Source organism: Columba livia, chromosome 7 (genome assembly GCF_036013475.1).
Source record: "Columba livia isolate bColLiv1 breed racing homer chromosome 7, bColLiv1.pat.W.v2, whole genome shotgun sequence".
Classification (NCBI taxonomy): Eukaryota; Metazoa; Chordata; class Aves; order Columbiformes; family Columbidae; genus Columba; species Columba livia.
In genome coordinates, this window is record NC_088608.1 from 35,939,065 (window position 1) to 35,962,691 (window position 23,627).

A 23,627-nucleotide genomic window follows, 5' to 3' on the forward strand; every position below is an offset into this window, starting at 1 on the left:
TCGTTAGCTCTGCTCTTCTCTGGCGCAGTGCACACAGGAAAGCCAGGTAGCATTCAGAGAGAGACACAGCCATTGCTAGCAAGCCCTGAAAATATTCTTTTGACGCTCACTTGCAGATGACAGGAACCCTGGGAACGTAAATCCACTTATTTTCCGCCCCATGGAAGAGGGAGTCAACATAGATTTCCCCAGCACCATACATTCGATCGCCCAGTTCCTAAACTCCACGCGGGAAACCCAGGACCCCAGCATGTACACCCAGCTGGTGGCCACTTTGGCCTTTACCGCCGAAAAAGCCAAGTTTGCCACTGGAAATGAGCGTCAAGAGTGGATGGACTTGTTCATTGACACCTTCAAAATGGTGCACAGCGAGATTGTGGGGGACCCAGAAACCGTGCTAGGGCTTTGCTGACATCTCCATTAGAGATCGCATGAAGTGGGTGGAGGCAGAGGTTGAGCAGAGGTTGTAATTGTCTTTCCTGGAGTGCTTGTTTGGCAGAGGGGACAGGTACATTGGTAGATGCTTTTAGTTTAGGAGAAACACAGGCAGTGAAATGGCTTGGTTGAGCTCAGCTGGTGATGTGACACAAGGGACAGTCCTCTTTGGCTTGGCTGGCTGGTGAGCATGGCAGCTTTCTCCAGTGTGTCTCCTACACATATATTTGCTGACAGCTTTTGAAGCATCTTTTGCACCTCTTGCTGGGTTACCGTGAGGGTTCGCTTCATGCAAACCACTTGTGTAGCAAGACTGGCAAAGCAAGGTGCATCTCCTCTCGCCATAGTGAGTGTCTCTGTACAATCATTTAATGGGCAGCTGGAAATTTTGAGGGGAAAGAGCTAACAGTATGGGAGGGGGGGCAAGCTATTTAAAAGCAAGTATTTAAACTTGTAGTATAATCCATTCGATCCATGCCCAGTGCTAGTTTGGTTCAGAGAGACTACAGACCGACCACTTGTGCTGCAGGTACGTACGTTTAGAGAAGGAGTGATATTTCCACGAGCTCAGTTGCCCCTGGCTTTCACAGAAGGTTGGGCAGGTGGCTGTCATTCCTGCCTCCAGATAAACTACTACCCTCTCAAGCTGTGAGAAAAGAAAACAGCATTTTGTGTGCAGACACAAGAGTAGAAGTGTTTACTGCCAGCAAGTGAATTTTGCAGCCTCTCTAACTGACATGGTATTATCACAATAAAGTATACTGAGCAAATGTCATGTTTAATGGGCAGAAGGGAGATGTACGGTCTTCAAAAATGTGGTCAGGAGGTAATGTTTCCAGGGGTGCAAAGTGGAGCCAGTTGCCAAGCTCAGGCACAGGAGCTGGAGCTTCTTGCAGTGTTTTCAGCATCTGGGGCTTGCCAGCTGACAAGGCTAGAAGGCGTCTGGGGACAGGTACGCAGGGGAGGTGTTTGTGTTGCTCAGCACATGAGCAGGTCTGATGTCCTGCACAAAAGCAGTCTTTCTCCCAAGGTTTCAGCACATTTTGCTCCCAGTCTATAGGGACAGGGAGCCCAGAAAACTCTGCTGTTGGCATATAATAAAGGGAAAATTGTTCAGAGAGCTTTAAATGGTGTGCTCAGAGTTTTAGGTGCAGGCGAAAGGATGAGGTGTCTGAGTCCAGATGCTAGTGTCTGGTTGTAATCCACGTATTCCAGATAGTCTGTGCCAAGCCCCCTACTCTGTTTTCATTTTTACCCCAAAAGTAGCAGGTGACTGAACTCAGAGTAGTTAAGCAGCTCCAGCCATGATGCTAGAGGAAAAGCCCCAAAGAAACACTGGTCTGGAGGGAACATCTCAGGGCTGGGACATCTTGCTGAACAAGATGAGGATTCAGCAAGTCTTCAGCAAAGGGGGTTTAGACCTCATCACGCAGTGGCTGTTTATTCCATTTCCTTTGGAAATGTTTCCTAGCAAAGCAGTGCAAAATTGAAAGTTTTTGACCTCTCAAAAACCTTCCGCTTGTTATGGGGGATGGGGAGAGGGGGAAAGGAGAGACAAAAGGTCTCTTTGCCTGAGCAGTGTTTGTGTTGGCCCTTGTTAGCCAGAGGCAAGTAAGTGTAGTGGTGTTTTGCTAACCCCTCTGATAAAACCAGATTTCATCACAGCAGCAGTTCTTCCAGTGAAGCTCTTGGGCAAGGGAAGGACACAGATCAGGGGTTGGGGAAAGGACAGACACCACCTCTACAAAGAAATGGGAGGGGTTGTGAAAGGGCTGGGAAGTCAGTCCCCATCTGTCACTTTCACCTCCACTGTCAACACTGTGAAACAAGGGAGGAAATACAAGTTACCCAGGTTTAAGAAGCAGCAGGAACATGACCTGAATGGGTGGGGTCACTCTGCACAAGCCCATAACTAGATGCATTGCTAATGGCAAGAAAATCCATGCTTTTTGTGCTGTTAGATGTCCTCAGCTGTGTCCTAGCACACGGTATGCAGTACAGGGAGCTGCAGGCCTCCCTGCCTTGCTGTGAGCTGCGTGAGATGGACAAGTGCTCCAGTTAAAAGCATGATGTGAAGATTTTAGTTGGCCTAATTTGTGGTGGTGCCTCTCAGAGCTGATCTCCTACTTAAGGACGAGAATCTTGTTCCTTGCTGCAGAAAATGGCACTCAAGCCCTCGGCCTCCAAGAAACAAGCTGCAACCAAAGCGTGACACTGAGAGGGACAAACCCAAGGTTTTGCTGTGCTGCCCTGCAGCAGTTACTTTTCTGTGGGTTAAGTCCTATGTAAAGGCATCTTATCACACAGCACAAAGGCAGCCCTCTCCTGAGCAGCAAGTGGTGTGTCTCCAGGGAGTCCTCCTGCAGTAGAGGCTGCCTGGAGAGCCACACGTACGTGATGCTCTCACTAAAGCTCCATGGAATGATGCTGCTCTCAGCTGTGGTCTGCTTAACTAGGAGCTCTCAAGGCTTGCTTTGGATCATGTGGGTGGCAGGTGGATCTTGCTTGTCATCTCAAGAAACATGATTACAACTTGACAAGCATTGGGAGGGACGGACTGGTAACACTTCTCCAACACGATATGCAGCCCTCACCTGCACTCACTCGCTTCCACCTGCTTTTGCAGACCCCTATATAGATTTTGGGATGTGTGGTTGCAAGGAACATGCCTTCCTTTCCTCTTCCACAACTGCACAGAGCAGGTGAGGACCGGGGGTGTAGCTGCTGCCATGGCAAAATATCCTTGTGGCAGCAGCACCTGCACACCAGGAACTGCAGCATCCATGTACCTTTAGACAACATTTCTCAAAGAAGGCTGGGCAGAGGTGAGTACATACTGTTAATGCTTCAAAGGAGTGGAGTATCACAGTTAAATTTTGAAATGCTATATTCAAAAAACTCATGGGCAAAAAAGCATTGCTTGGAAATTAGTTTCTGCTGCAGTCAGAACTGGCATTGCAGAGTCCTGTTGTTCACTGTAAGACAGTGTACAGTAAGCACCATTCAAGGCTTGTCATCGTTGTAGATATGTTTTACAGTGTGGGCTAAGGAGAAGTGTCAGTCTGCAAGGTCAGGAAACATGATACAGAAACAACCATGGACTTTTGCAAAGTCTAACAAGTTAGGTTAAATCACAAGTACCAGCAGAAGTTCCTGCATCAGCTTTGACTGTTTTATCATTGATGGAAGTGGTGACAAATAGTCTGCGAGCTCAACAATATCACCATCAGAGCTCCTGCTAGACTGTCTTGTCCCACTGGATTCACGTTGGACACTGTCTCTGTAGTCTCAAGAGTGCATGTATCTATTTTGCTTAAAATATAACTTTGCCATTTCCCAAGTGTTGACTACACACATAGTATGAATGTATTAAATGGTGATCCATTTGTTGCTCCCCTCATATAAGGAATTATGCCGGTTCAGCACCCCACCATGCTGAACCCAGGTCTAATAGCATTCAGCTCTGAGGAAGCAATTTGCCAAGTTGGATTTGCTCATAGCACAGAAATTCAACTGCTGTCTCAAAAGTTACCCCTCATTTCCAGAGATGGATGCTGGGGCTGCTCCAGAATCTTTTATTCCTTGCCAGTCATGCAGCACAACATGACATCAGCTCCAGGTCTTCACCTTTTCAAAATTCAATCTTAGAGCCACAGAATTGCTTGACAGTGATGAGGCCACTGCCCTGCTGCCAACTCAGAGGGTGGCCAGCGGCAGAGTGTACATCACAAATCAATACTGCTGTTGCAATCATATTCCTGACCAGTGCTTTCAGCAGAGAAGAAAACTCGAAGAAGAAGAAGAAGAAGAAAATTCAACAGTGCAATAATGGAAGTGTTTTTTTAGAGAAGCAGTGCACACAGAGGAACACCAAATGTCATTCACATAACTACTGCAAAGGAACAACATAATGGTCCCTAACTAACAGCTATCTCCAAAGAATGTTCTTTAATGTCTCTTTCTTTTTCTGAGTTCATTTACTGTATATATTCATATGCCCCCTTTGTGGACATGTGCTGTTCTGAGTGACTGAAGAACAATGTCCCACTGTGTTTCCCTCAAATATTAGTCTGTTATATATTACAAAAGCTGCTTTACTACATACAGGTGCATCAAAAAGGATAGTCTTGTTTGCCAACCATATGACCCAATCTTTGTAAACTCTTCAGGAATTAGTGACTGCTGATTAAACTAATCTGGGTGAGAGGCATGAAAATAGCTTTCGTCCTACAAATCTGGGTGTGAAGAATAACTTTGAAAGTAAACCACTCTCTAGAAGTAACCAAGAGGTTTGTAGACACTGCCTGCTATTAATCTCTGGATAGTCCTGTTACAGATAAGAGCTGGGCACTGCTGTTAGAAGGGGGATGTAACTCTGGGACTGAAATGCACAGACCGGTCTAATCTCATGGAGGTCTGTCATAGGCCCCAGAATTAATATTCATTAAGACCTAGTGCCTAGGAGCTGAGGGCATCATAAGCAAACCACGCACATTACCAGCTGCAAAGGCAGACTTTGGCAGCAGAGTGAGGCTGGTCCTTCTTTGGACAAAGATGCACAGAGGCAACTCTGGCCCAGACTGCCTGAGCCAAGCTTAAGCCTTATCCTGTAGGCTATCTCATGCTCCCAACTCTTGTCTTCTTTCTCCTGCAGAGCTTGCAGTGGCCCAGTGCACACAGCGCCCTGTTGATGTCGTCTTCTTGCTCGATGGCTCTGAAAGGATCGGGGAGCAGAATTTCCACAAGGCCCACCGCTTTGTGGAGGAGGTGGCCCGACAGCTCACGCTGGCCAGAAGCGACAACGACAACATGAATGCCCGAATTGCGCTGCTGCAGTACGGCAGTGAGAGGGACCAGGACGTGGTCTTCCCATTGACCTACAACCTGACGGAAATCTCGGATGCCCTGGCACAGATCAAGTACCTGGACTCATCGTCCAACATTGGGTCAGCCATCATACATGCCATCAACAACATCGTGCTCAGCCCAGGAAATGGGCAGCGACTCGCCCGGCGCAATGCTGAGCTCTCCTTTGTCTTCATCACTGATGGCATCACGGGAAGCAAGAACCTCGAGGAGGCCATCAACTCCATGAAGAAGCAAGATGTCATGCCCACGGTAGTGGCTCTTGGGAGTGACGTAGACATGGATGTCCTGCTAAAGCTTGGCCTCGGGGACCGGGCAGCTATCTTCCGGGAGAAGGACTATGACAGCCTCTCCCAGCCCAGCTTCTTTGACAGGTTCATTAGGTGGATATGTTAAATGGAGTGCACATGTCCTCTTCTCACCAGTATACACACCCTTGTTATTACCCATTTCATTTTCTTCCTTCTGTATGGTTGCTAGCAGCTCTGAGCTGGCCCAGAACAAGCTGGCCTCTGGGTGCTCCTTTCTAGCCAAAATCCAGAGCTCTTTTTGGATTTTCATGATGAAAAGTCGTGTATCTTACATTTATGGTGCTAATTAAAACCAAAATCAAAGCAGGATACAGAGCCATACGACATACTTCTGTAAAGCTTTACATGCACTAAGCCGTGCCTTGAATACGTGCTGTAAGCCTAGGAGGGCTTGTCAGACAAGAGAGAAACCTTTCCAGTGTAGTAGGACAAATAATCATCTCTAGTTTTCAAACACTCTCAATAACCCTCAGCATCCTGTGAGGAGCTTTATGGTTGTGACATCCCCCAGTCCTTAGCAAACCCTTTTCCAGATTCTCTCATCCTTTCTTTTCTCTCAGCACTTTTTGCTCTGAGAGAATCAATTGAGTTTATGACACAACACATGTGGCTTGAAATGGTCAGCGGCTTGCCTTCATTACGCATGGCATGCTCCTCTTTTTCCAGGAGTAATGGGATAGTGAGAGGTTTTGCTGCCTTCTACAGTTGTCTGCATGTGCTCATTTTGGGCTTTTTGTCTATCCTAAATTTCATAGATCTTCTTCAAGATCTTAATTTTCCTGTGGGCCATATCTCCCTTGCTTCCTTCTGCCATTTTGATGTTCATCACAACCTGTTCATTTATTACTGCACCCAAAATGCTGGCTGAGAGGGTCAGCATGCCTCCCAGCATCTCACAAAATACTGGGCAGCCTCTGGAGCTGCCTCCCTGTCATCCCAATGTGCTCAAAGCAACCATGGTGCCTTCTTCCCACCGGTATCTGCTGAGCGATGCCTAGATTTGGACTTGAATTGTGCAGTCTGCAAAAATAAACAAACTCTTTTCACCCTATTTTGAAAAAGCCTCTTTATTCTGTAGTTTGTCTCTTTTTTTTTCAAATTATTTTTAATGAGCAGCTGATTCTCCTGGTGCTAAGCTGATAAGCCCAGATAAGTTTGTATTCTGCCTCTCTTCACAAATGCTAGAGCACAAGGCCAGGGGTCCCTGCAGCACTGAGGTCACAGGGCACTACTGAGGACCTGAGGGACCACAAGATGCTTATGGGGCTTCTCCAGCTCTCACCCCTGGCCCCGGTACCCCCACAGTGCCCATTCAGACCATGATCACTCAGCACAACAGAGACTGTGTCTTCACTCCTCACCTGCTTCATCTTCTTCACCTGTTCACGGGTGGGAAGAGCTCAGGTGCCCCTCTTTGAGGGGACTGCACCTTTCCCCATCATGAAGATGGAATTGTACCTAAGTCTGGCTTACCCAAGCTGTCTTCAGCCCACTCTGGCATCCAAGGATGATGGAGCAGGGGAACTCTCCAAGGATGGGAATGTTTCTGTAAGTTCATGTGCATGGTGGTGGAGGTGGGATGGGGAGGAGAGGCTGGGCAGGACCTGGGTTGTCCATAGGAGACCCCAGAAACAGAGTGCAGAGGAGCTGCAGTGAAGAGCAGGGTGGTGGGGACCTGTGGCCACATGTGCTGCAGTGTCACTGCCACACGTTTTTCTCCCAGGTAGCAAGTGGTAGGACAAGAAGAAATGACCTCAAATTGTGCCAGGGGAGGTTTAGATTGGATATTGGGAAAAAATTCTTCATGGAAAGGCTTGTCAGGCATTGGAACAGGCTGTCCAGGGAAGCAGTGGAGTCACCATCCCTGGAGGGGTTTAAAAGGCATTTAGACAAGGTTCTTAGGGATGTTGTTTATTGCTACAGTTAGGTTATGGTTGGACTTGATGATCCTGAGGGTCTCTTCCAACTGAAGTGATGCTATGATTCTATTCTATGTTCCCTCCTTTGATAAGGAGAGCTGATGGGTAGTTTTGAGGGCCACAGGACAAAGCACAGCTGCATCCAGAGAGGAGCCACTGGAGTGAAACCCCGCTGCCCCAGCATGCACAGAACAAGGCTCCAGAAGAGGTGGCAAATCTGGGTAAGATGGGCTGTGCCACCTCTTCTGGAGATTCCCGCTGCCACAGTGAGCTGCTTGTGTTTGTGCCACTGGGTCCAGCAGCCAGTCACACCAGCTGGCATCAAAGCCTTCATGATAACGGGGCTGGGAAGGGGCCTTTTGAGCCATGACAAAACAAAATTAAACAGCAAAAGCAGTCTCGTTTTAAAACTGCTGTGGTGAAAGCACTGCCAAGCTCTTCACCTTTCCCAGTGTGCCACAGTTCTATGGCCCAGGGGCTTCAGGAGAGCTCACTACTTTTTCTTGTTAATTGTTACTGTAGGAAACAATTCTTTTGCAAATATAATAGGCTCAGGCAGGATCTCTCAGCAAAGCATATTTTAATAAGGATTTTGCAAGACCGGGTGTTCTACCTAAAGGCAGGCACATCTCATAGGGCAAAAAGCCCCTGCTTACATCTCCCCAAAATCCCAGCCGCAATTTCCCTCCCCTGTTACCCATTGGTTGGGTACTTCAGGGTTTACAGGCTATCCCAATGCACACAATACCCTTCCCCTTATCAGTCTATTTGAGATATGGATTCCTGGTACTTTGGCTACACTTCCCCCTAAATGAACTTATCAATATACAGGTATTGGTATGTATACAGGTGTCAGTACATATTCCGGGAAGAGACTGTGTATTACATTAAGAATTCATAGTCCGATGTCTCTCAGTCCTTCCCCCCTGCTGGGGTCAGGTGCCAGGTCCTCAGTTATGTAAAAACAACAGTTCTTCACTAAATGTTCCTTACATTACCCTGGCATGGAGGATGCCAAGGTGTACAGCTCAGCAAGGGAAAGCTATGGCATTCCCCAGCCAGCCCCTCCTCTACAACTGGGAAAGTTCACATGAAATTTAAGGACTTCTATGGGTGATGTGATCCACGTTAGAAGCCAGCATCATTGCACAGGGAAAAAAACACACAGACACCAGCTGACTGCAAACCAGCACATGATATTCCCTGTGAGGCTACCTGCAGCCTCAGGGATGGATTTCAGCAGGCTCTTCCAAAAGACAGAGGAGAGAATTTACAGGCTAAAAACAAGAAAATCACTCAGCAGTTAAAACGCTACTCTAAGAGGAAGGGGAAAGGAGAGGAGCAACATGCAGGTGTTTCTTGTGGGGCGTCTAGTTTCATGTCTCATCACTTCACCGCTGTGCAGGTGGGAGATGTCATCTTCAGTCTGAGTCAGAACTGCTGCTGGAGCTGCTGCTGGAGTGCTGGAGGAGACAACACAACTTTAAGGTAGCACAGAAACAACCGTCTTTCACACCATTTCTGATGCATGTTAGTGATCCTGGGGTGGGTGCGCGTTCCCAGTGCCCAGGTGGGTGCAGGTTGAGCCTGCAGCAGCGGTGGCTGCAGACCCACCTCTCCCAAGGTACCTTTGCACCCCAGCAGAAGGGGTGCCCCCAGGTTTGCAGGCTGGCTGGATTGCCAGCTGGCAATTAGCCGGTAATTAAGCCCCAGGGGTCATGCGGAGGGTGAGCCTATATGAGAGTCAGCGCAGCACGACAACCGCAGACAGCAAACCCTGGCTGGGAAAGGAAATTGACTTGAACGTAAAACAGCTAGTAATAACATCACTGCAATGTTTGTTGCAATGCTGTTACAAACCACGGTTTAGAGTTTGGAGCCATTATTTTTCTGCTTGGAGAATATAATTATGAGCATATCATGGGAGGGCTGGGTTTTTTTTAAATTAATATTTTACAAGCTTGTCCTGGCCAGTTAAGCAAACTCCAGAAGAGTCCTGCTCCCTCCCAGCGAGGGCAAACATCAAGGCAGATCATCACACAGCCATTACAAGTGAGAGGAGCTGACGGTTTGCTCTGTTTGGGAAATGCTCCTACCTCCCGTGGTGCAACTGTGGTTTTGTTTAGCAGCTCCTCACTCAGACCTGCTCTTGGAGGACACCTGTCCCTGGAATGGAGCTTTCTGCAACATCTACTCTTGGCACAGGAAATCACTTTTCCCTTTTTTTTTTTTTTTTTTTTTTCTGTGGAGGGGTTCTTTGGTTTTCTGTTCTGCTGTTTTGTTTGTTTTTTAGGCGGGAACTGAACTGCTCCTCTGCTGCAGGGCACGGAGCCTGTGTCCTTTACAGAGGTGTGACTTGCTCTTGGGTGAGTAGGACAAAGTCGTGGGATTTAACACGCCACGTGGTGCACCATGGGCTGTGTCACTGGTGCAAATGGTTTCAAGAATTTCAGGGGTCACGCTTCAAAAGGCTCGCTTGAAATGACTCATGCTTGCCTGTTTATTAACCAAACAGGAGTCTAACAAAAGCCACTGGGGTGCTGGCAGTCTGCTCTGCAGGGTGGCCAAGGGGACCCTCAGCTGCCCAGATGGGATGCTGTGGCACGTGTGAGGGGGTCCAGAGGACCGCAGCAGAGATTCGGAAGGGTCCGCTGCAGCCTTGTTCTTACCTTGCCTCCATGGTGCTGCTTCTTGTGTTTCTTCTTATGCTTCTTGTGGTGCTTCTCATGGCAGCCAGGGGGGCATGGTGAGCACCCCGGTGGTCCTGGATGGGGGTGCCCATGGGAGTGATGCCCATGATGGTGGTGGCCTGGGGAGTGATGCCCATGAGGGTGGTGCCCATGCGGGTGATGCCCTGGCTGGGGGGGCCCATGCGGGTGATGCCCCGGCGGGCAGGGGCCAGGCGGGTGATGCCCCGGCGGGCAGGGGCCAGGCGGAGAGGGGCCACAGGGATAGCCACCTGGGTGTCCTGGGGGACAGGTTCCAGGGTTGCTAGGTGGCACGGGAGGGTAGCCAGGGTAGGGACCTGCTGGAGCACTGGGACAAGGGCATCCTGGAGCAGCAGGTGGGCAAATTTGGACTTGTGGTGGTGGCACCCCTCCGGGTGCACCTAGGAAGAAGAGGGAACTGTTAGGGAGCAGAGCAGGGCTCTCCTCAGACAAGGCAATGCAGGGACCTGGTGTACCTGCCCACCCTCCCAGTCTATCCCCTCCTCAAAAACGATGCCCCGCTCGCCTTTAGTACGCAGGGCTTCCCCCCCAGGTGCCTGTGGCAGTTGCACTGAGCCCCTCTCCAAGCCCCAATGCATGGTACCCACAGCCCTACCTGGCCCCACGGCTCCTCACCTGAGTTGGGGTTCCACATCCCTGCTCACTGTCCTTGGCACGGCTCTCTCAGGGTGGCAGGCACCCATTAAATAGAGCCCAGCCCCGGGTGAGGAGGGGTGCAGCGGGCAGGGGTGACACTGCCAAGAGGTGGAACCAGCCACACCGCTCCCAGCACCGTCACCATGGGCACACGGGAAACGTCAACACACCGCTCCCAGCTGGTACAAAGGTCCCACAGGGCTGATAAAAACAGGGAATGAAGGGTGGTGGTTTTCCCCTCCGGGTGTCAGGTGATGAGATGAATCAGGCGTCCCCTCCGTGAACCCAGCATGGGGCAGGGTGCCAGGGGGGCTGCCCTCCCGCAGGCACTGCTGTGGGACAGCAGGGCTCAGCATCCAGCTAATGGCTCCCTGTGGCAGTGCTCAGGGTGCTGCCTTGGCATGTGGGTGGAGAAGGCAATATCTGTCGTCAGACCTGTTCAACAGTGACAGGAGGTAGGGCTGGATGCCCTGATGCTCAGATCTTCCTCTTGGGGGGGTCTATGAAGAGGAGACAGAGGTTCTCCCGTCCCATCTCTATCTTCCCGCTAACGCCCCGGTGCTGCCCTGTGTTTGGCAACACTCCCTTCCCAGTCCAGTGAGCAATATGCCAGGCTGGTCTTGTCATGCAGCATCATAAAGGCACCTTGCAGAAAGGGACTGTGCCAGGTCTTGACCCAGCCCTGTGGGCAGGGAGGTGTCCCGGGGAGTTTTCTGGGCACAGAAACGTACAGGGGTGTGCAGGGCCAGGAGATGCACATGCACTGGGGTCTTCTCCTGGGCAGTGCCATGGGGTCCCTGATGTCCTCTCTGTTGGGACTTGTATGACCCAAGCACTGCCAGCCCAGCCAGCTTCTCCGCTCCAAGAATTTGGGGCTGGAGACTGGGGTCCGAGCCCAAGACAGCAAAAATCACCCTTGGCAGGGAAAGGCCAGCAGGGGACATGATGCCAGGATCTGCCTGAGCAGAGCAGCTCTCCCAAGGTGGATACCAAAGTAGCCCAGGCAGGGTTCAGTGTGTTTCCCAGCTGTATTTGCTGCTGCAGAGCAGCTGGGCCATTCCTGAGCCCCTCTCAGGCCACCCGCTTCTCCAGCAGTGCCAGCACGAGCGCCGAGCCTTGCTTTGCCTCCTCCAGCAGCCCTGAGATCTTCTGTGACATCTGCATGGAGAGGGAGAAGGTGCATCTTTTGCCACTCAACAGGACAGAAGAGCCATCCACCAACCACCCCACGCATCCCACTGGTGGCAAAGGGAGTGGATGTCTGGGCACGAGGAGTCAGAGAGGCTTCATCTCTGTCCTATTTCATCCTCATCACCATGTCCAGGGCATACACATGGCCCCTGCTTACCGCAAGCTTGAACTTCTCATCCTTTATGTCTTTTAGGTTGATCATGACGTTGAAGTAAGCTCCAAACACAGCCGCTTCCAGCATTTTGGCTCCCACCTAGGACAAGAGGCTTGCAAGAAGCTCTCCTGCTGAACTAGAGCATCACCACATGGGTCCTGCAGCAGGGCAGAACCTCACACTGCAGGACTCCCACTCCCTGTGACCCAGCGGCATGCAACGCTTTCCAACACGGGGCTTTCAGAATGTGGCTCCAGCAGTAGGAACTGCCGCACAGGTGGGAATTGCTGGTAGAGGTCTACTCTCCTGCAAGGGTTGCAAGCTGCCAAAAGTTAGTGAGTGGAAACCACTGGCCAATTTGGGAAGCGTGGCTGGAGAGGTGCATCCCAGAAGCCAGGGCACGATGGGACACCTTGCAGGGACAAGCGGTGAGCCTGGCAGCCTGCAAAGCTGCAGCTGGGGCAGCGCCTGAGCTCAGGGCTGTACCTGGATGTCAGATTTGCAGGCCAGGTTGCAGTGGCGTGCCAGGTCCTTCAGAGCAGGCCAGAGCCCGCTCACCTTCTCTGCCAGGGCACAGGGCACCCTCACAGCTGTCTTCAGCCCCTGTTGCATGGCAGCCGTGCGTCTGAGGGTGGGACAGCCCCAGAGTGAGCACAGGGTGGCCATGGTCCCCCAGGCTGCACATCACCACCAGCCTAGCTCACCTCTCCTGCTCTTCAGGGGTGCCCTTTGGCAGCTTCATAGCTTCCTGTAGGCAAAGAAAACCAGATTTTATAGAATCATCAAGTAGTTTGGGTTGGAAGGGACCTTCAAAAGTCATCTAGTCCTATCCCCCTGCAATGAGCAAGGACATGTTCAGCTAGATCATGTTGCTCAGAACCCTGTCCAGTCTGACCTTGAATGTTTCCAGGGATGGGGCATCAACCTGTGCCAGTGTTTTACTGCCCTCAAATTTGCTGCCATTTGCACCAAGACTCCACATACCTTACACCAGGGGCCAGGGCAGACCACATAGTTCCCATGCTCTTGCAAACCTCCATTAGGTGACAATGTCCCTTTCCCCGGCCCTGGCTTGGACCAAGGCCACAGACCTGTTCCTAAGGATGCTGGGGCACAGCAATGCCAGCCCCCTCCCAGCTGGAAAAGCCCCCACTTCCCCACAAGATGTCTGCCACCAGTGGGACCTCACCATGTAGCTGCTGAAGGCACGGGAGTCAGCATCCACCATCGCCACCAACTCGTCCATGGCCTGGTGGAAGGGGGGGATCAACTTCCTCATGATGGGATCCAGCTCCTCAAACTGCCGCTTCCCATAGCTCATCAGCCCCACCATGCAGCCCAGTGCTGCTCCCTGCGATGAGGGCACAGAGGTAAATCCTCTAGCAGGACTCGGAGCCCCTTGGGGGACCATAGAGGACTGACCCCCCTAGGCAGGCAGGGACCCCATCCTGATGTGGGGCACGTACCAGGGCAGCTGCGGCTGCAGACACAGAGCCTCCTCCTGGTGCTGCTGATCTTCCACCAACTGCTTGCACAAAGGCGCCCAGCGGCTTGGCCACCAGCCCCCCGTCCGCCTCTCCTGCCTGCACCAGGTACCTGCGGCACAGCGGCCTCATGGATCAGAGCCCCCCAGGTGCAAGGACATCCACCACCACTTCTCACCCAGCACTGCCCTCACCAACAGGTTTTCATCCATCCCTTGGCTCTGCAGCTGGTTGGGAAGGGGGCTAGCCCAAAAAACCCAGCAGGAGGGTGAGGGAGAGGACAAGGAGCCCGATGGGGACAGATGGGGAGCAGGTGTCCCGGTGGTGTGGGGGCTTGCTCTGCATTAGACAGGGTGGGATCATGCAAATGGCATTTGGTGGGACAGAAACACACCTGCAGCCATGTCCCTGGGGAACAACAAGGACTTAAAGCACATGTCCTGATTTCACCTCAGCATGGGTGGGGGGTTTCCTCTCCCCCTGCAGATGTGTATTTTACGCTAAGTGCTGCAGCACAGTACTTGGGGTTCAACATGTAAGCCAGAAAAATTTGGGCTAAGGAGGGGCTGGAGGATTTAGCACATGCATGTTCAACTTTGGCCACAAAACCTGTCCCTGCTGTCTGCTCAAGTGACCTGGAGTCTCCCTGCCCCATGTTCACAACCATTAGCATTTGGGAACAGGGACCACCCTGTGCCTGCCCAACACCCAGCAGAGATGTTCCCTGGGTGTGAAGAGGAGATGGGTGAAGGCATGACTCCCGAAACAAGCTGAGTGCAAGATGCAGATAGTAGGATCCCTCCATCCCAGCAGGGATGGGCACCATGAGGAGAAGCAGGATGGGGGTCCCTACTCGATGATGCGCTCCCGGGGGTGAAATGGAGACAGGGAGTCCAGGCCCAGCCGGCTGACCACCTGCAAAGATCAGCACCACCACGTCAGCCCGTCACAGTAAGTTCTGTTGCATCCTCATTCCCTGCTGTTAATTAACCATGGGTGATCCCACCCTAAGACACTGCTGCTAGGGCCACCACCCAGGGCAAGAACAACCTGTGTCACCAGCCCATCCCATCCCAGACCTAGGGTCGGTGTGTGGCCGCCTACACATGACTGGAAACTGGATAAATAATTAGCTTGTTCTTATCTAGCCTGTTCCCCATAGGGTAGAAAAGTCCCTCCCTCCTGCAGCTGAAAAGCAGAGTCCGTCTCCTTGTTTCCAGTTTATGCTGGTCCTGGGACAGTTTCCCATGAAGCCACTCGCTGTCCTTGAGTTCTGGTGAGATCTCTTTCCCTTCCTGGCCTCCACGCAGGCAAGCGGGCAGCTGCTGCCCATGCTCTGGGAGGGGGTGTCGGCTCCCTGAGCATCTCGGCATTCTCAGGACAGCAAAGCAACTTGTCCCACTAGCTGTGCCCTCACAGCTTGCCAAGCACCATCCCTGGAGACGTGTCACACCGGGGGGCTTATGTGGTCCCAAATCTCTGCTCAGTGCCACTCTGGGAGGCTGGCGGGGGGAGGGGGCAGGGGGCTCTGTCTTTCTCACCCCACCCTTATCTTGGTACCAGGAGGAGCCACATTACCAGCCTGATCTTCTGTTCCTCCTCCAGGATGAAGAGTTTTTCCTTCTTGATGTAAAACTCAGCTGTGTCCAGCATGGCCTTCTTGGGGACAAGCCCCACCAGCTGGGACCCAACCACAGGGAGGTTCAATGCCTGCAAAGGACATCAGAAACGTAGAATAATTTTTGTTGGAAAAGACCTTTAGGATCATGAAGTTCAAATATTAACCTAACATATGTGTGTCCCCAAAGCCATCTACTCTGCACCACTATCACCCCAGCCTGCTGGTCCTCATCCCTTTCTAGGACCTGGGGAGCTTATGGAAAAGCCTTCACTGGAAGAGCTGGGGCTAGCAGCAAGTTCTTGAGCTTTTGGGGTTTTGGTGCCATTCAGCACACTGCCCAGTTTGGCTGAGCTGAGAGAGATAAAGCAGAGCCTGACCCAGAGATGGGAAGAAAAGCTTGGAGGGAGACATCCTCTGGGAAGCCACCATTGAAGCAACCATGGCAGGTTGCCCCATGCCACCCACCTCTGCATCTCGGCAGACTTCCTCATAGACAACGTGGAGCGGTGTGGTCTCGAAGTCCAGCAGGTTCGTTGAAACCTGGGCTATATTCTCTTCTTCCAAATACCAGCCGATGCCTTGTACTCTCTTCAGTCGCCCAGGCTGCTGAGAACTGTCACGGTCAAGGCATGGCCTGGGAGGCACCGGGACAAGCAGGTCTGCTCCCAGCACACTGGCAGCATGGGTGTACCTGGTCAGCACCACGCCCCTGCTCGCGGATGTTGAGGGCAATGCGGTGAGCCTGCTCCTTGGTGCACAGCAGGTTGACGTTGTATGCGATAAGGAAGGTCCGGGCACCCGTCACTGTGGCCCCCCACCGGGGCACAAAGGTTGAGGGCCCAAAATCGGGAGCCCACTCTGGTTTGGCAAGCTGGGGAGAAGGGAGAGCATGTGGGCTGGCACTGCCAAAGCAGCATGAGCCATGGCATCTCCCTCCCCAGCCAGCATCTTCCACGACCCCCTCTGTGTTCAGCAGCACCCAAAGCGTTTCATCAGCTCTTCTCGATGTGAGGGGACTATGCCAGCTCGTGGCACCCTTCCCAAAGCTGGGGAGGTCTGGCTTGGCTCTGCCTGGCCCCTGACACCCAGCTGGGTGCTGCCAGGCTCACCTTCTCGGGGAGAGCCTCGTACTCCCCAGCACGGATGGTGGGCAGAGCTTTTCTGCTCTCCTCCCGCGCTGCCTCTCCATACAGGTAAACTGCAAGACAGAACCAGGGGTGAGCACCACCAGGCAGGGCCTGGCAGCGCCTTGTCTAGTAGGGTCTGGTTTTTGCCCATTTGGAAGCAAACCCCATTCAGTTAACCTGCTGCAAAAGGTGCACAACTGCAACTGGAAGTGTGTGGAGTGGGACAGGAGGGCCAGAGGTTCCTGGCCCGCACTCACCAGGCACCCCCAGCTCGGCTGCCAGGCGCTGCCCAAAGATGTTGGCGCAGGTGACACATTCCTCCATGCTGACATTCATCACCGGCACGAAGGGGCAGACATCCAGGGCCCCCATGCGGGGATGTTCACCTGGTAATGGGGCAGATATGAGGATGGGAACTAGGAACAGCAAGTAGACAAGGAGGAAGGACAGCCCTTTTCCAGCCTCTTTTGCAGGCTGGGCACTGCTGCACAAGGAAAGTTGTTTTTGCAGCAGTGACATCTACTCCAGCCCAGGGATAGGAGGGATTCAGCCTTTCTGGATTGGAAGGGTGAGCACAAGAGCTTTGCACGGTCCCACCACCATCCATGCCAGCAGTGCTGCTTGCTGTGGGTGCAGTGACATGCCATGCTTGGCCACTGGCAGCTGATTTTAGGTCTAGCCATGCAAAGCTCACCCACAGCCAACCACACAGGGCAGATGAGGGATACTCTGTGCCAGACAAGCTCCTGTGCTGCCCCCAAGCTCACCCGTGTGCTGGCTCATGTCAATGAGCTGCCCAGCCACACGGGCTGCGCTCAGGGCCGCTTCAACGACAGCCTCGGGGGACCCCACGAAGGTGTAGACGGTGCGGTTGGTGGAGGCGCCAGCGTCCACATCCAGCAGCACGCAGCCCGGTGTCCGGGAGATGGCCTGTCCCAGCGCATCGATCACCTGGCAGGCAGTGGAGGGGGGCAATGAGGCTGAGCCAGCAGGATGCTGCCACAACCCCAGCTCTGCAAGGTAGGGTACAACTTTTCTCAGTTTTACCCTTCCCACCGGCACTGGGTTGGGGGATGACCCCATGGTCAGTGTGGATGCAGCCCTATGCTGCAGAGGATGCAGGATCCAAAGGCACAAGCACCCCATTCCTACACAGAGCGTTTGTGACACCCCTGGCTCCCAGTGAACCCTAGATCCACTGTGGTGGGGAAGAGAAGTCCAGCTGCTCCTGCACATCAGAGAGCTCCAGAACAAATAGCTTCAGAACAGACTGGGCTCTGCAAAGCCTGTTCCCTGGGGGAAGCAATGGTTTTATGGCAATTTCAGGTTTGATGCACCTCTCTGGCCCCAGCAGGGCCAAAGTTCAACCTGGGACTGATGCCCAGCACAGATTCCATTAACCTGGCTGGCATGTTTGGGCACAACCACTGCAAGTGATATTTCTCTAAGGGGGTATGCCAAACCACCCCAAGACGAGCCCTGGTGCTACAGCAACCTGCAGGCAGTGGGGAGGGGGAAGGCTGAGCCCCCACTTCTCACCAGGGTGCCAGAAGGGAGCAGGGGCTGCCCTACAGCATTTTCAGCATTAGCCAGGCAGGTAAAGGTACAAAGCGCTTTAAAGGAGGCAAGGCAGAATCTGGCAGCGGGTGCTGCCTGCACACCTGCTTCGCTGGGGCAGTCCAGCCATCTGCACCCTGGTATCACCCACCCCTCCACGCAGTCCCTCACCTCCTTGTTATTTCCCTCCGAGAAGTTGGGAACGCACTCCACCAGCTTGGCCATGGTCCTTGGGTCTGTGTGCACCCTGCAGCCCTGTACTCAGCGCCTTGCACACCGTGGGTTGCCTACCCTGTCCTATCCAACTGCGGAGCTAAAACCGCCCAGCACACAACCTGCTGCCTCTTCCCTGAGCCAGGGTTTCTCATTAACTGCATCGATCTGTGGTCAATAGACAGAAAGGGTCTTGGGTAAACAATGTGGTACTGGCCATTCAGTGCCTGGAGCAGATCCAGTGCCTGGAGCAGATCTGGGCACAAGGGTGCCTCATGCTTGCCAGGGCCAGCCTTCAACACTAATTACTCACCAGTGTTAATTAATTGCTAGGAGAAAGCGATGCCACATGAAGAAAAGCATCTGCTGTACCCAGCACCATACCGTGGCTCCTGGATGGGAAAGCCTGCTCAGCGACAGGACCACCAGCACTACATGATGGTGTGAGGATTGCTGCTCGCCAGGACCCCCAGCATGGGTGCTAGCAAAGCAGGTAAAATCTCTCGCTGTGAGCAGGATTTGAACCTGCGCAGGGAAACCCTATTGGATTTCGAGTCCAACGCCTTCACCCCTCGGCCATCACAGCCTCAGCCCAAACCACCTCGGGGGACACCTGCCCCCAAACCCAGGCACCCCCTGATATCCCAGGGGCTGGCGACAGGACCCATCCCCAAAAAGTGGTGCCCACAGCAGTGGGGTCCCTGGGCAGCGCTGCCCTCCAGCACCCCAGTGCCCAGCACAGGCTGGGAGTGCCCGGGCAGCTGTGCATCCCGGCTTGTTGGTCTAGGGGTATGATTCTCGCTTAGGGTGCGAGAGGTCCCGGGTTCAACTCCCGGACAAGCCCTCCTTTTGGGGACCCGCTGCCAGCCACAACCAATATGGGGACAGAGCGTGGACAGGGTGACATACCCTGCAGGCATGGTGATGGCACCAGCTTGTCTGCCACCCTGGCACAGCTTCAGGCAGCCCCTCACCCAGGGTCTGGGTGCACAAGACCATGCCCCCGGTCTGCTCCAGAGCCACCCTCACCCCATCCTGGCTCTTTTGGCAGCCTGGGGCACCTGAGGGACACCAAGCACCTGCAAACCCCCAAACCCCAGGGTCAGTAGCTCCGTGCGGCTGGGGAAAGAAGCAGCAAGAGGGATTTTCTGGGAGTGATAAGAAAGTCAGGTCAGAGGGAGATATTGGCTTTGGGGGATGTCCCAGGGAGGAAGAATGTGGGCAGTTGTTGCTGAAAAGCACCAGCCATTTCAACCACTGAAAGGACCAGGGAGATGGTTTTGAGGAGGAAAACTCCCAGAGATAGTGAGAACTGAAAACGCTGGGCCCAAACACCCTGCTGTCAGTTCCAGCTGCTGACTTCATGGACCCAGGATGGCAAGAGGGACCTCCCTGTCCCCAGAGTGTGCCAAGGGATACAGACAGCCTCAGCTGCCTTTCCAAACTCCTAAAAGTGTGTGAGGCACAGAGACTGGGGGTGCAATGGGGTGCAGTACCACGGCTCGTTGGTCTAGGGGTATGATTCTCGCTTTGGGTGCGAGAGGTCCCGGGTTCAAATCCCGGACGAGCCCTCCTTTTGAGGACCCCCTTTCTCCAGTGGCATGTGGGACCATGGCAGAACCAGAGCATGATGAGGGCAGCGGTGCCCACCACTGGGGTCAGTGTCCCGTCCAGGCTGGGCACATCCCCGTGGGCAGATGAACCCCCAAGGGCTGACAGGGAGGTACCACAGGGTGTGTGGGCAGGGGGACAGATGGAGGAAAGTGTGGGTGGGACAGGGCAGCTGAAGACAGGGCTGGGAACTGCAGAGCACCGTGTGCCTCAAGGGTCTGTTTTTGGGGTCAAGGCCATGGGGTCAGAGCAAGGTAAGTGGTGGGCAGTGGGTCAGAGATGCAGGGTGAGGTCACTTACTCAGGGTCCTCAACACTGCCCATGCAGAGGGGATGTAGCTCAGCGGGAGAGCGCTTGCTTTGCATGTAAGAGGTCCTGGGTTCAACCCCCAGCATCTCCATAGCCTTTTGCCTCCCCAGAGCCCCCTCCCTGTCGGCTGCAAAGCTGGCAGAGCCCCCCGGCCCCACCGAAAAGTCCTGGGGTTGCCTGTAGGCATGGCTGGCCTGGGGCTAATTTGCAGCACCTGCAGACTGTGGAGAAATGCCAGGGGGCTCAGAGCAAATCTTGGTGTTGGTAGGAGCTGCTGAGGCCACGTGTACCCCCACCCTCTGTGAAGCAGCATCACCCCATCTGTGCCTGGTCTCCACAGCAGCTGTGGCTGGCAGCAGATCCCCAAAAAGAGGGCTCGTCCGGGAGTTGAACCCGGGACCTCTCGCACCCTAAGCGAGAATCATACCCCTAGACCAACGAGCCGGGGTGCACAGCTGTGACCTGGTGCAGATCCTGTCCCCCATGGCCCTGGGCACCACACAAGCCAACCTATGCCCAGTACTGGAGGGGGACAGCTGCCCCAGGCTTCTGTCCTGTCCCTCCATGAGGATGTGGCATGGGGTGATGTGTGGGAGCCACTCAGAATCCCGAGAAAACGCTGCTTTCTCACCTCTCCAGAGTTGCAAAACCTGGAGAACCTTGGAGTAGCCAGTGCCCCTCCTGCTCCAGGGCCATAACAGCCCCTGGAAGGGCATTGCAGGGCTCCCTGTGCACCCCTGGTTCCCTTTGCCCTGGCACTCCAACATCTGACCTCATCCTCCTGACTGCCCAGTTGTCCTGGGAAGCAGGACAGTCTGTGGGGTGACCGGTGCATCCCCACACACCCCTCAGCCCCGCTCTGCTCCCCAGGGGCTGGTGACAGGGCCCGTCCCCCAGAAAAGTGGTGCCCACAGCAGTGGGGTCCCTGGGCAGCGCTGCCCCCCAGCACCCCAGTGCCCGGCACAGGCTGGGGGTGCCTGGGCAGCTGTGCACCCCGGCTCGTTGGTCTAGGGGTATGATTCTCGCTTAGGGTGCGAGAGGTCCCGGGTTCAACTCCCGGACGAGCCCTCCTTTTGGGGACCCACCACCAGGGACAGCCCCTGTGGGGACAGGGCATGGACAGGGTGACACTGCCTGGCACAGGGGGACAGGTGGCCTTAACTCCTCAGCCACATCCCCTCTGCTGGGATAGTTCTGCCCCTGCTGGGAGCGAGCTGCTGCCCTGTGGGCAGAGACTCGGCTCAGCCACGGCCTGGGCTCATCCCCTCGTGGCTGGGGCTGTTGGGGCAGTGGGGGACAGGAGAGTGGGGTCCTGCTGTGACCCCTTCCCCTCTGGACAGCTCTGCTGGGGGCAGAACCAGATAGCTGGGAAAATAAAGTGCTCCTGACATTTCCAAGGGAGCAATGAGGAGAAACCCTGGTGTGAGGGTGAGATCAGCTTGAGTATGTCCCATTCATCAAGAAAGGGGAGGTTTCTTACTGAGCACCAGGCTTTTCAGTCATTTTTCCCACCCTGTAGCCCCGTTGAATTTTCAGGGTGCAAAAATCATGGAGATGCTGGGGGTTGAACCCAGGGCCTCTTACATGCGAAGCAAGCGCTCTCCCGCTGAGCTACATCCCCTTGCACCAGCACCACCTCCCTCTTGGCTTTTGGGGGTCCATCCCACCCATGGGGATGTGCCCAGCCAGGACATGGCATTGACTGCACTGTGCCAGGTCACTGCTGCCTCATCATCCCTGGGTCCATGCCACAGCCCCACCAGGGAAGATGGGTATCCAAAAAGAGGGCTCGTCCGGGAGTTGAACCCGGGACCTCTCGCACCCGAAGCGAGAATCATACCCCTAGACCAACGAGCCAAGGTGAAGCACCCATCCCTGCCCTGTGTCCCTGTGCTCCAGCCACCTGTGGCCATGGGCACAAGGTGATGGCTCTTGGGTGGCCCTATCTCCCATCACTGCCTCTTAGAGACCCGTTTCATGTGGTCCCAGGACTTATGTTCTCCCTCTCCCCATCCCCACGGGTGGCTGTAGGACAAGGGACAGGCCCTGCGAGTGCCAGGTTACTCGGAAATACCTCCCTTTTTGACAACAATGTGGGTCAGCAGGGTGCTGGCACTGGAGCTCCCTTGGGTGCCAGGACTGGGAGGACAGTTCTGGGGCAGACCAGGGGGATTTTTTTCTGGATGCAGTCCATGAGGGAAGGGATACTTGTAACTGTGCCCTTGGGGTGGGAAGCAGAGTTGCTGTGGAAGCCCCAGCTGGTGGGGATCCCCCTCCACGCAGGACTGGGAACTGGGCAAAGAGCTGATTTTTAGCCAGCCCACCTGCAGTGAGCCTCTGATGCTGGTTACATCTCATTGTGCCAGAGCAAGGGTGCCCTCCCTGGGTCACGTCCAAACTGTGTGAGCTGACAGTGGAATCGGTAGGAAGGATCAGCCACAGGTAGGCGTCGCTCCTCTCCTCTGCCCTGCAAATTACAGGAGAGTGGGCAGGGGGAGCACTGCACCCCCAGTTTCCAGGTCACATAACCCACCACAGCTGCCAATTCCTTAAGCCACATGCATCCAGTTCTAACACCACCTTATATAGCAATAACCAGACCACCCTCCTCCTCTTTGGGAAATGTTCAGACACCTGATTCTCAGCAAATTATCAGCCTTGGAACATTTAATTGAATGTTCTTGAGTTTGAAAATCAAATCCACACGTATTTCACCCCAAGGACCTTGCAAACCGTTGGGATTTGGGCTCTGCTTTCGTTGCACTCATCCCTGTCTCTTCCCAAGGGCTGCCCTCCCCAGGGGAGAAGCTTGGAGGAGAAGGGGTGTAGGACAGCTGGGAGCTGTGTCTGCTGATGATTTGGGCTCAGGGTGAGTCTGGTGCTCGTGGAGCCAACAGGGCTGCGGGCTGGCGGGGGTGCAAGCCTTCTGAGCCCCACTCCCACGGGCAGAACCAGGAGGGCCAGACTGGGATGCCAGAGCCTTTTGATTTGTGTTCTTCTTCCCCCATGATTCACACGTGTGGGTGGCCTGTTATTTTCCTGATTTATGGGATTTCCAGCCCTGGGCAAGAACCGGAGCCCTTGCCGGAGCCATCTCCTGTCTGGCTCCGCAGGCTGGCACCAGGCCCTTGCATGGCAGGGAGGGCATCCCAAAAAATCACGGTAAGCCCCCACCCTGCGGTCAGTCTATGGTAGAATGTCCTCTCAGTGGTGCCTTGTCCTCTCCTTTATCTCGGCCATGTAACCACTTTCCCCCCGCTTTCTAAAACCTAAGACCAGGCGTCTTCTCTGCTTCAGTAGGAAATTGCATTGCAAGGCTTTGGTGGGCAAGGAAGGAGGTTTTTTCTGTTGGCAAATAGGTCTCATCTCTGTCTGCCATGCCTGCAGGGTGCCAGCTCCACGGGCTCTGTCTCTCCACCTGGCTCCAGGACATGTGTCCCCAAGCACTCTGGCCAGGAGTCCTT

At 54.0% G+C, this 23,627-nt stretch overlaps 2 protein-coding genes, 1 long non-coding RNA gene and 8 other non-coding genes across 15 annotated transcripts in view; 6 read left to right on the forward strand and 5 right to left on the reverse strand.

Moving 5' to 3' along the window:
- Positions 1–6,663, forward strand: part of COL6A2 (collagen type VI alpha 2 chain) — a 28,290-nt gene extending 21,627 nt beyond the window's left edge. Inside the window, exon 28 of one of the 2 annotated variants that reach the window (XM_005515268.4) lies at positions 5,090–6,663. In XM_005515268.4, coding sequence (XP_005515325.1) covers positions 5,090–5,697 — 608 coding nt within the window. In that variant the 3' untranslated portion in view covers positions 5,698–6,663. Of the gene's footprint in view, positions 1–116; positions 1,206–5,089 lie in introns of those variants that run through there. The other variant, XM_005515269.4, reaches the window with a different exon arrangement.
- A 1,431-nt stretch (positions 6,664–8,094) lies between these two features.
- FTCD (formimidoyltransferase cyclodeaminase) lies at positions 8,095–18,919 on the reverse strand. 3 transcript variants are annotated; one of them, XM_065069340.1, is made up of 17 exons: positions 18,202–18,919; positions 17,241–17,424; positions 16,731–16,859; positions 16,456–16,544; positions 16,038–16,217; positions 15,812–15,949; positions 15,304–15,435; positions 14,579–14,640; positions 13,708–13,837; positions 13,431–13,592; positions 12,946–12,989; positions 12,728–12,866; positions 12,245–12,340; positions 10,876–12,054; positions 10,491–10,640; positions 10,201–10,340; positions 8,095–8,994 (listed from the first exon to the last, which is right to left on the reverse strand). In XM_065069340.1, exons 1-14 carry the CDS (start codon positions 18,253–18,255, stop codon positions 11,968–11,970), a joined length of 1,626 nt encoding a protein of 541 aa, XP_064925412.1. In that variant the 5' UTR covers positions 18,256–18,919; the 3' UTR covers positions 8,095–8,994; positions 10,201–10,340; positions 10,491–10,640; positions 10,876–11,967. The 3 variants fall into 3 exon arrangements, with proteins under 3 accessions (XP_064925412.1, XP_064925413.1, XP_064925411.1); XM_065069341.1 differs by lacking the exon at positions 10,491–10,640; XM_065069339.1 differs by having other exon boundaries at positions 10,201–10,640.
- Positions 8,896–16,088, forward strand: LOC110356382 (uncharacterized). Of its 2 annotated transcripts, XR_010473772.1 has the most exons (5): positions 8,896–9,019; positions 9,825–9,897; positions 12,281–12,518; positions 14,539–14,676; positions 15,331–16,088. It is a non-coding gene; the product is annotated as an uncharacterized LOC110356382 (long non-coding RNA). The 2 variants fall into 2 exon arrangements; XR_002409596.2 differs by lacking the exons at positions 14,539–14,676; positions 15,331–16,088 and having other exon boundaries at positions 12,281–12,732.
- On the reverse strand, positions 18,748–18,829 carry TRNAS-CGA (transfer RNA serine (anticodon CGA)). Its single transcript has one exon. It is a non-coding gene; the product is annotated as a tRNA-Ser (tRNA).
- A 96-nt stretch (positions 18,920–19,015) lies between the features above and the next one.
- Positions 19,016–19,087, forward strand: TRNAP-AGG (transfer RNA proline (anticodon AGG)). Its single transcript has one exon. It is a non-coding gene; the product is annotated as a tRNA-Pro (tRNA).
- Positions 19,088–19,742: 655 nt separating this feature from the next.
- Positions 19,743–19,814, forward strand: TRNAP-UGG (transfer RNA proline (anticodon UGG)). Its single transcript has one exon. It is a non-coding gene; the product is annotated as a tRNA-Pro (tRNA).
- Positions 19,815–20,182: 368 nt separating this feature from the next.
- Positions 20,183–20,254, forward strand: TRNAA-UGC (transfer RNA alanine (anticodon UGC)). The gene has a single exon. It is a non-coding gene; the product is annotated as a tRNA-Ala (tRNA).
- Positions 20,255–20,535: 281 nt separating this feature from the next.
- TRNAP-AGG (transfer RNA proline (anticodon AGG)) lies at positions 20,536–20,607 on the reverse strand. Its single transcript has one exon. It is a non-coding gene; the product is annotated as a tRNA-Pro (tRNA).
- A 552-nt stretch (positions 20,608–21,159) lies between these two features.
- On the forward strand, positions 21,160–21,231 carry TRNAP-AGG (transfer RNA proline (anticodon AGG)). The gene has a single exon. It is a non-coding gene; the product is annotated as a tRNA-Pro (tRNA).
- A 481-nt stretch (positions 21,232–21,712) lies between these two features.
- Positions 21,713–21,784, reverse strand: TRNAA-CGC (transfer RNA alanine (anticodon CGC)). The gene has a single exon. It is a non-coding gene; the product is annotated as a tRNA-Ala (tRNA).
- A 164-nt stretch (positions 21,785–21,948) lies between these two features.
- On the reverse strand, positions 21,949–22,020 carry TRNAP-CGG (transfer RNA proline (anticodon CGG)). Its single transcript has one exon. It is a non-coding gene; the product is annotated as a tRNA-Pro (tRNA).
- Positions 22,021–23,627: the final 1,607 nt, after the last annotated feature.

Excerpts from the sequence above, each read along its gene's own strand:
- FTCD (XM_065069341.1), bottom strand. The coding sequence starts at position 18,255 with ATGGCCAAGCTGGTGGAGTGCGTTCCCAACTTCTCGGAGGGAAATAAC. Across the intron at positions 16,545-16,730 it reads AGCCGAGCTGGGGGTGCCTG|TTTACCTGTATGGAGAGGCA; the intron begins GTGAGTGCGGGC and ends TCTGTCTTGCAG. Across the intron at positions 16,218-16,455 it reads ACGAGGCTCTCCCCGAGAAG|CTTGCCAAACCAGAGTGGGC; the intron begins GTGAGCCTGGCA and ends CCTTCTCCCCAG.